Raw genomic sequence first — 12,861 nt, forward strand, 5'->3', positions numbered from 1 at the left:
CAGCCGTTCACAATGGAGCAACTGTGAACAGAGTTAGACTGTAGTTTGAGTTCTGGCTTTATCATCATACTGTGTGTGTGTGTGTGTGTGTGTGTCGCAGTGGGTCACTGCAGTCTGACTGCAACCATATGTTCTGCATCAACAAGTAAAAATAGTCACACAATGACTTGAACACAAGTGTTAATCACAGTGGCTTTACCAAAAGGTACACTGACCTTTGACCCTGAACCCTCAGTCACACCCTGATCTCTGCCCAGATCTGTCTCTACACATTCACACAAACAAAGTGTGTGTGTGTGTGTCTGTATGTACACAAGCATTTCAAATGTGTTTACAACCTGACAACAGGAACACACACTGTAACTGTGTCATGTGAATCTCTGAGATGTGAATTTGTGCAAAAAACAGATGAGATTACTGAATTCAATTGTTTGTATACACAGATATATATATATGCATTTACAATGGGGTCCAAAATCCCGAGACCACTCATGGAAATTCTATTCATGTTCTTTTCTAATGGATTTATTTTTTTGTTACAAATTATATTATCAATTAAATTGAATAATTTAGCAGTTTCCTTTAACTACAACAGTATCTACATGCCACGTTGTACAACAGCTACAGCAAAATGTAAAATGCATGTGTGTACATATGACAGCAGAAGCTGAGTGCCACAGATTTGTGTTAAACCCAATGATCATGTTATGTAGCATTTTTACACTGTAAAAAAAAAAGGAAAATAAGATTTCTTTATAGAAAAATAAGAAAAAGTTGTTGTTTTTTTCAGTGGAAGCAAAGAAAATCTGATGTCACTGCAAAGAGTTCAGATGATCAATGCAACATTGTGACCAAGAAATAGCAGAATATAAAATATTTCATATGCATTTTACAGCATACAGACCTTTCTGTAAAACATGTCGGAACATAAACACTTAATTAGTGTAAATGTGAATAAATCAGTGTGGTCTTAGCCTTGACTGTACTGATGCATGGATATTCATTCAGGTTTATGATGAGAAGAGGTCTCCTACAATCTCTCTCTCTCTCTCTCTCTCTCTCGGAGATGAAAGGACAGATAGGCTAATAATGAGGACGATTTCTCGCCATAAATGATTCATTCTGCAGCGTTCTGGGAACATGTGAGGATATCAGTGGGTGTTTCGGGGTCTCTCTGGACTCCTGAGTTATTCTGGGAGATAATTAGTGCCTGTATGCCTGCACCGTCACGACACACACACACACACACACACACACACTCGCACACACACTCGCTCGGGTGCGGCGGAACTTCACCTGCGGCGAGTCCCTCCCTCATCCAACATACACGCGCGCACTGACTCACACACACACTCACTTCCGGACACGACTGTGCCAATCCCGTCCTCAGTGTGTGTTTTATCATGCAGCTCGCGCAGACCCACCAGTTCACAGGACTAAAGGACTGAACTTTAATCCGCGCTCGAGAGAGACTCGTCCGGCTTTTCTCTCTCTCTCCGCCCGGTGTGTGTGTGTGACAAAGGCGATCCCGTGGGAAAATCACGCGCCTTCACAAAATGGATAAAGGAACGGGACTCCTTCGTCCTGTGATTTTGTTTTTTGCTCTTGGTAAGTTGATTAACGTTAGTTCTTGATCAAGAAACGCCAACTCGAGTGTTTGTATGTAAATTAGTTTAGATAACAACAACAAAAAAAGTAAGTCATGGAACTAATTTCCTCTAAATACAAGCTCGTTCGTTTTCATCATTAAATAGCCATTCTTAAGATAAACAAACATATATGGTTGTTTCATCTTAATAGGCTATTTTAAGATGAAAATGATCTTGATGTGTTTTAGATCGACCTCAAACTTAGATTATTATCGTCAAAAGATATCAGCGCTTGAGATGTTTCCTTTAGTCTGCATTGTGTGATTTAACGAATCGGGTCTTGTCTAATATTGACTAATGTTAGGTGAAGTGATCCAGTGGTTAGTTTGGGTGTATAATGTGTTTACTGCAGCAGAGAGAGAGTAAACCTGTTTTAAACATCGTGTTTGGGCTATCAGTGGTTTTGCTTTAGGACTAAAGTTACTCCCCAAGTCCTAAAGCAAAACCACTGATAGGCGATACTAATCATGATGTTTGAAAAACAGGTTTAATCAAAAATGACCATAAAATCAAACATTAAATGACTATTAGGCGACTCTGAACCGTATGAGTCCAACAATATAGCTTCAAAGTGTATCTTAAGGTCAATTTTCTTGCTCGACACACAATAATTCACAAAAGGTGTTTATTTATTGAATAATTCGTTTCCAAATGTAGCCTCCATAAACATTGGTCTCATATAGAATAATATTTGAGTTTACATTGACAAATAGACTACATGTGGTCCTTCATTGTTGAATATTTGATTATGTGCTTGATTTGGGGATGAGGGAATCTTAGCACCTGCTAACTTCTACAACCTGACATGAATTTGTGCTAAAGGACTGTAAAGTTTTTCTGAATTCAGATCTGTGCTGATAATTTGTGTTGTCTTATCTGGCTCATTCCCTGCTCATCATTCATAATCCGCTCATATCTACTTTCACTGTGTCCTGGTGTAAGTACTGTAGTAGTGTTTGACCTCAGTTGCTTGACAGCAGGTTTTATTGTAGCATATATTTCTCTAGTGTCTACAGTGTTTGTCTTCCGAGTCCTCCACCTTACGAGAACAACCGATCCCTCATGAGGAAACGAGTTGTTACATGTCGCCTTCTCTCAGTTTTGGTTTCTGTCCCTCTGTTCCTCTCTTCTTCTGGTTCGTCTGTGGGTTTGTGTTCGTCTGCTGATGTAATTCGTCTTACGGCACTTAATTCCCAAACCCAATAAAATGTTAATATTCACCATTAGTTGCGACTGCATGTTTTTATTCCAGTGCTTTGAACCTAATATGGTCATTTGCAATAAACATTTCCATGAACAGACGCGTCTCTTTGAAGTTTACAGATGAACACCTTGAAAATGGACAATTTTGTCTTATGGAAAACGGAGTACAAATATTGATGACTCATCCTGTACTCGGGATTGATCATTTCCTCTGACATCACACTTTCTGTCTTCATGGTTGCTTAGTGTATTGAGTGCCATGGTTTGGACAAACGTGACTAAATTTGGTTTTTATGACTTCAACCCCTGGGCCTGTTTTTGTCAAAAGGTTTAATCCGGATAAAATTGATCCGGATTGATTTAGTAATCCTTTTTCGTGATCATGTAATCCAGTTTACTTTTGAGCCAGTCGCTAGTCCTTTTTCAAAGCAGCATCGGATTGGATCAATCTGATCTGGATAGGAATTTTTCAGGATCACCAAATCTGGTTAAGCAGTGCTCAAACAGGATAGGAAATCACAATGTAGAACTATAGATATATAAAGAGTAACAGGTAGACAAAATGAGTAATAAACTCTGTACATTGAGGATATTTATAAGTCTCAAATATAGATGTATTGAATAAAAAAAAAACGTAATGTCAAATACTCCACAATAATTTCAGACTTCCTCATCTGATGTGGACAAATTGCATGCATCACTAAAAAATATTCTAAAAACAAAAATGTTTGCGATTGTGATGAATATATATATATATATATATATATATATATATATATATATATATATATATATATATATATATATATATATATATATTATACACACACCAACATGACGTTTTGGTCATTTTTGACAGCTGTTTGGGGTATTATTTTATTTTATTTCCAAACTCTTTCTACTTTGCTGCCTACCTAATCACTGTAGCCTGACGGATGAACAAATAAAATAAAAACTTATGAATAAGATCTTGTAAGATAGTGCATGACCCAAATATAGTATTTTTTGATACATTTTTAAAGTTTTCATCACATTTGGGCATGAAATCCACACTGAATCCACCCTTCTGATGGGATCAGTTTAATCAAGATTTTTTGATCCAAATCCTTACACAAAAGTCCTGAAAAACCCAAACTAAAGGTTTGATCTGGGTCAAAACCAAGTTTGGATTACCTGATCTAGTCCGATTATGTAATCTGTTTCTTTCTTTTGGAAAAACCCATTTTCAAGATTTGATCCAATCCGTTATCCAAAATGAAAATTTGAAAAACCGGGCCCCGGGGTTTCACATCTGGTCCCAGACTAAAATTGCATGTTTGAGCTGGTTTAACTGAAAGTAATATATCTTAAATTATGTCAGTGCCATTGTTTTATCTCAAGATGCACCAGTAATGTTTGTAGGCGCATTAATAAAAGCTACTTAAATATCCTAATTGCACTAAGGTCCAATCCTGATTTAATCTAAGCCCTGTCTGTAAACCCATGCTGAAATTATTTTGGTCGGGTGATTATTTTTTTAATCTTATAACTTTTAAAAATGGCTAACGTTAAATGTCAAAGTGACATTCAGAGTAAAATCAAACATCTGGAGTTAAATAAATAAGGTGGTTTCTTTTAACGTAGAAATCTTTGGTGTAGTTTTTATTAGGGATGCACCGATAGTAACATTTTCGTAGATACCGATAATTCTTTATTTGAAAGTTAAAAACCGATATATTGGCAGATTAATCTAAATCCCAATTTTATATACTTTTTGAGAGCCTGATTACAAAAAAGTCAAGTCTCAACATTAAAATCAATGTCCAAATCACACTGTTATAATGTTCTCATTTTTACTTTATGTAGCCTGCATGTTGCAATGAACTGTATTTTCCTTTTTTGAAATTATTCCAATCACAAGCATAATTCAAAACTATCATGGTGAATGGTGAAGAGTCTCAGCTGAAGGAAATCATACATTATTTATCTGCTTTTTTAGCGGACATGTTTTATTATCAGGCCGATAACGACAACATTACAAATTAACATTATCGGCCGATATATTGTGGACGCCACTCTCAAAGTGGACGTCACTCTCTCTTTTTTTTTTTAAATGAATAAAGTCAAAGGTAAATGCTTGAAATTAGTTTTCTATACAAACATACATTGTGCCTAAATCTCTTTTTTTCACTTAATAAAAACTGTTTTAAACAGATGAGCTGAACAGGGCAGTGAAGAGAAAAAACAATCAAAGTGTCTTGCATACAAACAGTATTGTTTATAAGTATCCCAGGATGCTTTGCGTGGGTGGTGACTGTGTGTGTGCTGGCAAAATATTTTTGTGATCACTTGCATTTGCCATAGTTTTGATGACTTTACTTGTATTCTATAATGTGTAGATACTGTAGTTGTCCATATCTGATCTCTCGTGTGTTCTCGTCTCAGTGTTGTTCAGCGAGGGCCGTGTGGTGAAGGTGCAAGTCGGTCCTCTGGTGCATGTCGAGGGACAGGCTGTCTCCATCCGCTGCAACGTGTCCAACTACGAGGGGCCCCGGGAGCAGGATTTTGATTGGTCCATGCTCCAGGCCGGTGGTAAATTACTCAATCTCATCTCCACCCTCGACGAATCCTTCATGGACTCCTCAGTGAGGGACCGGGTCAACAGCGGGGACATCAGTTATGAGAAGCTGACCGATAATTCAGTGGAGCTCAGGTTCAAGAAGGTGCGAGCGACAGACAGCGGTGTGTATCGCTGCGGCACCCCGAGCACAGACTCCGTCATCAGCGGGAACTACCATGCCGATGTGGAGCTCAAGGGTGAGTGGCAGACGCTTTATCAGACGCTTTAGTAGACGCTTTAGCAGACGCTTTAGCAGACGCTTTACCAGTCGCTTTACCAGACGCTTTACCAGACGCTTTACCAGACGCTTTACCAGACGCTTTACCAGACGCTTTACCAGACGCTTTAGCAGGCGCTTTACCATACACCACTGGCTTTATGGGTGTTGCGCATCATAGTACCTAGGACTATTTTCGGAAGTTCCTGTTTTTTGGCGTGTACGCTCCTCAGGAACGATTTTAGTTCGTGAAACTCTTTTGGAGGAACTGATTAACTCCTTCTTCAGAGTCGGTCTAAACCAGCACTATAGGAAATACAGTGACGTTAGTGTTCGCTGATGGCCGAACGCACGTCAAACACCAGTACCCGCCGTTTTTAATAAAGCCGCGTAAACACACAGATTATAGCCTGTATATTTACTCCAGAATCTAACTCTATGAACATGTAAAACAGTGATAGATGGAGCTCTTAAACTCTACGCTGAGGAGAAAATCCAATGCAACTTGAGGGACCGAGAGAAACATGATTATGTATTTCTGCTCAGCGACACTAGATATCAACCACACGGCATACACTAATACCCTTTCATAACTGTCTACTATCTAATAATGTATTAAACAGGACTGTTAGACAGATCATAACTAATGAACAGAGAATGTGAGTCACGACAAGCGTGTCTTACGAGTTCATACTGGAGGTGCGACCAGGAAAAAGTTGGAAAATAAACTATTGTTTCTCTGGGAATCCCCCTGGTGGCGAGTTCATATAACTGAGTTCCTAAAACTACCCAGTGCAAAAGCCCCTTGTAAGCTTGTGTGAGACTAGAAAAGCAGGTTCATTTATTCATATTCTGCTCCCGACTTCAACAGTCCCGCTCCATCTGCCAGACCAAGCTGAAATCATTTATTTATAATAAAAATGTTGCAACGACTTTAGAATATACAAAGAGGAAATTGATACGCTTGTATATTGACTGCTATTTTGGCATTTGGAGATTATCAGTTAATAACTCAGAAGTGGCTGTACTGCATATCCTGTGCATCTGTGCACCGGGTGAATATTAGTATCGCAACGGGTCATTTAGATTCTGTGTTTTAAGTTATTCAAAACTCGCGTGTCTTTATTTGTTATAGTTAAGTTGAGTTGTATATTTAACCGTTACTTGTATCAGCTGCATGTGCTCGAGAAGTCTGTGTTGGCACGGACAAGCCCATATAGGTCCAGTGATCAGAGAAACTAAGGAATTATCTAATGCGAATGTAAATTAAACAGCAGAGGACTATCCTAACCGGCTGACACAAACATGAGTTGATGAAAGTAGAAAGCAGGCTTCTCCTACACTTCAGCTTGCCCGTAAAGAGAAATAATATCTTTCCTTTTCCCGTTGGAGCACTTTATTGAGGTTCATCATAGTTATACATCAGGCTTTTATGTGTAATATAGTGAGAATATAGAGGGGATTAATCAGCTCAGTTTTATTTAGATGCCCAAACTGAGCAAAAATATGCAATTTTGTGCAGACATTGATTTATCTGGACACAAAGTGAGATGTACGTCGGATGCAGGAGGACATTCAGGAGGACATTTCCAGGACATTCAGCCCTAGATACTTGTAACGTAAATCAATGAGATCTTTATAACAGTACAGCAGATACTGACATAAAACCAAATATAACTATATTTGCCAATAATAAGCCTTTGTAAGATGATATTTAAAATGCTTAGTTTTGTAGATTTAAAGCGTATAATGATGATTGAGGGATGAACAAATACACCTTCCTGATGATCATATTTGACATTCATGATTTTTCTAATAAAGGACGATAAGTGAAGCTGCTTCAGTAAGTGTTCATCTTGAAATATTCCTAACAATATCAAAGTTATTCTGGCGTTTCCTTGATAAATCAGACCAGATTTGACACACAAAGACACGAGCTGATGGAGGACGTGTGTGTACAGTTATACTGAAGACTTTAACTGGATACAACCATGTGAACTATCAGTGCGAGACGAACGACTGGACGACACAGCACTTCCTCAACACAGTGTGACTATATAAAACCTAGCCTACCCGAGCAGACCGGTTCACCATGAACGGCGTAATCGCTCATAGGGTTGATCTCAACGAATCGCACAATTTGAGATTACTGATATTTGAGATTATTCTGTAAATTCCATTAGATTTGTGTTAAATAACTCATTTGATCTCTTGAACTAAGTTTTATCAATGTTAAATATTCAAATTCATAAAGAGATCTGAAGATAAATGAGCATGAAGTTGATTCCTGTGCAGTTTGCTGATGTTGATCCTGTGTATCAGATACAGTCCATTTACATGTTTAAACTAGAAGCGCAAAGGAATGTGATTCGCTGCGAGGCTTGAAGTGTCACACAAATACAAAGACTTGTTCTTTGTTCAGAGTGAAAGTCTGTGGAGGTCTGACGCTTCTCTATAGATGAGATGGACAAAGTGAACTCATCCGCACCGACTAAGAAAAATATCAGCGCAGGGATAAAGTCTTTTTTATGCTTAAAGACCGTTCACCCAAAATAAAATACAACAAATCTTTATTTACTCGCTCACTTTAGAGTCTCTAAACCGATGTGCTGTTCTTGTCTTTTCTAAAACATCAGTTTGACTCTGTAAGAGTACAGTAAAAGTAGTCCGTATTGACTTGTACATCCCGAAGACACTTGATAGGCTTGTGTGCCGATTACTGATTATAGATCGGACTGATCCTGCATTATCTGTAGGGTTTCTGGGTCAGTAAATGACATCATGTTCCCGTCGAAGTGAACAATCCCTTTCATTTGTAGATTTAGAGATCGAGAAGAGCGTTAAGGACGCAGGAATTTCCCTAAAACGTTAACCGATAGAGACTGACACTGACAGACACAGAGCGTGAGAGAGGTCAAGGGTCAAGCGCTAACTGGCTCGTTTAGCCTGTTCTAACCACAGTTCAGCAGAACTAGATCAACATGAGTCGAAAGTGTGAGGAAACAAGCGACTGAAATGTCCTTTTGTTCTTCATGTGATGATGAGTTTAGGAGCTTCAGAATGAAAGTTTCAGAAATAAACACAATACATTTTATATTTATTTTATATAATTTTTTTGAAGATATTTGTTTTGGCCTGAAAGGAGTTGAAAGTTTGCATTTATTTGACCAAATATGGAGTAAAGAGTAAAACTATAAACTATTATTCCAGTGTAAATCATCTGTTTTCTATATAGCAAAGTGTAATTTATCCCTGTGATCAAAGTCCAGCATCATTACTCCAGTCTTCAGTGTCACATGATCCTTCACAAATCACTCTAATATGATGATCTGATGATCAAGAAACAGTGTAATGTATGTTTTTTCTTCATCATATCCCAGTAATATTGTATTAGTGCTGATTCCAGCTGTCTTGTTACAGGTGAAGTGTGCTATTTCTGCAACAAAATTACAATTTTGAAGAGCCAGACCGGGTTGAAAATAACATTTTGAGATTGGGGTGTGATTATCTGTTTGTCCTAACAATGGAAGACAGGTCTGGTGACGTGGAAATCGCACACTTCACCTGTAGAACCGCACATCTCCTCCTCCGTCTGCTTTAAAGCTGCAGTGTGTAATTTCTAGCGCATCTAGTGGTGAGGTTGTGAATTACACCCAACAGAAGTTACGGTGGCCGACAGGAAGTGATGTCGTCTGAGACAGCAGAGAGTCGCCAGTTGAGGTTTCTTTACAAAGATAAATTAAGGAATTGTGTTTACTTAATTATTCAGTAAAACAATGTTATTGTGAATATTATTGTAACGTGCTCATCATCGTGTCAGTGTTTTATTCGTTGACTTGAAAAACAACATTAGTGACGAAACGCGTTTGTCCGTTCAGGGCCGCCATAGAAACATGTCGATGTAAGGCGACCCGCGGTGTGTGTAGAGAGAAATGGCTCGTTCTAAGCTAATAAACACATAACGGTTCATTTAGTGAGGTCTTCATACACCACTGAACACAGTTGTGTATATGATATTGCATTTCTGTAACAGATCCTCCTGTATATCCCACAATGCACATGTTAAAGTGTCCTCTGTTGTGTCCAGTGATCGGGGACAGTCTGAAGGTTTCTCCCGCCATCACCAAGTCCGCGGTGTCCGAGGGAGAACCCCTGGAGCTTCAGTGCAACGTGACGCGAGGCTTCACAGAGCACACTTTCCTCTCCGTGTCCTGGTCCCTCAGAAGAGGCGGCACCGACCCGCTCGAGGACATCATGACCTTCGGGCCGGATGATAAGATCAGTGTCGGCAGCAACTACACGCAGCGCTACACGGACGGGGGGCTGCGCTTGGACCTTCGAGGAGGGGGATTTTACGGACTAGTCCTGAAGAGAACGAAGCCGTCAGACCAAGGGCAGTACGTGTGTGCGGCCCAGGAGTGGGTGAGGCAGGGGGAAGAGGGAAGAAGATGGAGGAAGATCCTGGAGAAGTCCGAGGACATGGGGAAGGTCGTGGTTACGCCCACAGGTGAGTCCCGGCTCTCTCTCTTCTCAGGCTTAGGGTTGCCGCGGTGAGGAAAATTTCCCACCGGTTAATCGACGTGTGACAACACCGGTAATCCCGGTGTCACCGTGGAGGGCAGGGCGGGGGGGTTAAATAGCTTTTAAATGCGTGCGCGTTATACTTTCACTTTCGAAATAAGCGTCAATTGCTTGAATGGACAAAAAAAACAACTCGCTGATAATAAAACTTTTATTTATAGACTTTTATTAGCATAACGAACGAATAAAAATAACCCCATGCATAGGCTGAAAAAAGTGAAAATCGGCAAAATGTGGGCCCAAACAAATAAGAACCATAAAACGTTTATTAACGAATAAGAAAATAAAATAGGCCTAAATAAATTACACAAAGTTTAAATGAGATAAAACCAATTAAAAAGAGACGAATATAAAATAAAAACTTCAAAACGGACCTTAGCCTACATAAATGACATACTTTCACTTTCGAAATAAGCGTCAATTGCAATTCAGCGTCAATTGCTGGAATGGACAAAAAAAAAAAAAAAAAAAAAAAAAAAAAAACTCGCTGACAATAAACTTTTATTTAGACAGCACTTTTATTAGAATAATAAACGAATAAAATATAGACAGGACTTTTATTAGCATAACGAACGAATAAAAATAACCCCATGCAGGCTGAAAAAAGTGAAAATCGGCAAACTGTGGGCCCAAAAAAAATAAAACGTTTATTAACGAATAAGAAAACAAAATAGGCCTAAATAAATTAAACAAAGTTTAAATAAGATAAAACCAAATAAAAAGAGACGAATATAAAATAAAAACTTTAAAAAGGACCTTAGCCTACATAAATGACAGCACTCTAAAAAAAAGTAAAACACTATAAATTGGCATTTATTAACATTAATATATATTGGCCAAAATATTGCCAAACAGGCGCTTTTGCATTGCGTTTTGACACCAAATCTTCCGCCATTATCTTGCTTTTCTGTAATTTGACTCGTTCTCGTCTCCACACGTGCTAAATGGAATCCTGATGCTTGCTGATCTGTGACGTGACGGCACGCGTTGCGCAGTTCATTTTTAATTATAATGCTCTCTTCAGAACTAAATAATTGAAAATTATTATTTTTAATTAATTCAAATAAATATTTTAGCAAAAACGAATACTTTAAAAAAAAAAAAGTCAAGACATCGCAGTGTCACGGTGGGAAAGTGATGTCACCGGTGATGGGGCTTAAAACCGGTAACACCGTCAACACCGTCTATCGCGGCAAGCCTACTCAGGCTGTACTGGATATTGTGACTGCGATCATGGGACTTGATCAGTGAAACATTGGGAAGCTGATGAATCCTGAATAAGGCTGGGTACCGAGTTCGGTACTTTTTAGGTACCGACTGTATTGTCTCGGTACTAGCGAGTATCGAAACATGTCTTGTTTTTCGGTACCAAATTTCGGTACCTAAGTGGTTAAATGATTAGGAAACAGAAAACTTTAGCATTGGTGCTTTTTTACATACTCAAAATATGAGCGTGAAAAAGTCAACAAACTGAAAAATAAAATGAAAATTTAGGTAATATTATATTATTAAAACTAGTTGCATAGAATTGGTATCGAAAAAGGTATCGTTCAGGTACCGGTATCGGTTCAAGGTATCGGTATCGAATATTTTGTTCAAGGTGTCGGTATCGAACATTTTGTTACGATACCCAGCCCTAGTCCTGATCCTTGACATGATTGTGAGATTGTGGGTTAAAATGAAGCTGGTATTATGCCATATGAGTAATGTGCTGTGCTATTATGAAATATGATTTGTTCTCCATTTTTGAAGACTTTAGATAAAGATGTGACAACATTTCCAGAAAGAAATAGCAAAAAAAAAAATTAAGTGGCCTTGGTCCTTAAAGTCCACCTGTAGTTCATAACTTATCCCTTTAAAACTCATCTTTGATCACCAAAATGACTATATTTAAATGGTTTTTTTTCTTAATGTCTTAAAATATCTTGACTGTAACTCGACACCCTTGCCTCATTCAGTATGCTCGGTCTATGAATATGCAAATGAGCCCCGCCTCCACTCAGAGATCCACTGGTTGTCGATCACACGTTGATCTGATTGGTTACAATGTGGTTTGTGACGTCAGAAATAGAGTGAGAGTCAGAAATGAGAGTGTGCGACTGAATTTTACATCCAGTCAAACATGAGCGACCAGTAAATTTGCCACACGTTAAACGCATGGTAAAGCGTGGAAGGGGGCGTCAATGAATCCGTGACAAGAATTGCGCACGTAAACGTCCATGGGAAGGAGACGGAGACAAATATCACAACCTGACGCGCGTCTGAGCAATCAGCGATCTATCGACTGTTAGTCGTTACCTAGCAGCGAATGCAAACAAAATGAAAGTGGAACGAAAATACGCCACTCGTAGGCTATATGATTAGGACCGTGGAGCCGCAGCAGCGATCCGAACCATTGACAGTAAAATAATGCCCCGAACTTGCCAGTCGCTGGCCGATCTCGCTCACGCAACTACTGTTACTAGGAGATCCAGTGAATAAATCCATTGAATTCGCCTCAGAATTAATAACACGAGATCCAGTGAGAAACACTCCGATTCGGCGCAGAGTTCTGTTATAAACCATATCAGATCAAACAGCGCTGACGTGAAAACCAGGAGAAACCCTTAGAA

The 12,861-nt window shown here is 38.9% G+C and overlaps 1 protein-coding gene across 1 annotated transcript in view; it reads left to right on the plus strand.

The window, feature by feature from the left end:
• The first annotated feature begins 1,321 nt into the window (after positions 1 to 1,321).
• The window catches only part of ptgfrna (prostaglandin F2 receptor inhibitor a), a 121,840-nt gene continuing 110,300 nt past the window's right edge, over positions 1,322 to 12,861 (plus strand). Inside the window, exons 1-3 of the mRNA XM_089132913.1 lie at positions 1,322 to 1,608; positions 5,277 to 5,648; positions 9,756 to 10,175. Of these exons, the coding sequence (XP_088989039.1) occupies positions 1,557 to 1,608; positions 5,277 to 5,648; positions 9,756 to 10,175 (844 nt within the window). The 5' untranslated portion in view covers positions 1,322 to 1,556. The remainder of the gene's footprint in view (positions 1,609 to 5,276; positions 5,649 to 9,755; positions 10,176 to 12,861) is intronic.

The sequence above is a fragment of the Pimephales promelas genome, chromosome 7 (assembly GCF_988280905.1).
Source record: "Pimephales promelas chromosome 7, fPimPro1.hap1.1, whole genome shotgun sequence".
Classification (NCBI taxonomy): Eukaryota; Metazoa; Chordata; class Actinopteri; order Cypriniformes; family Leuciscidae; genus Pimephales; species Pimephales promelas.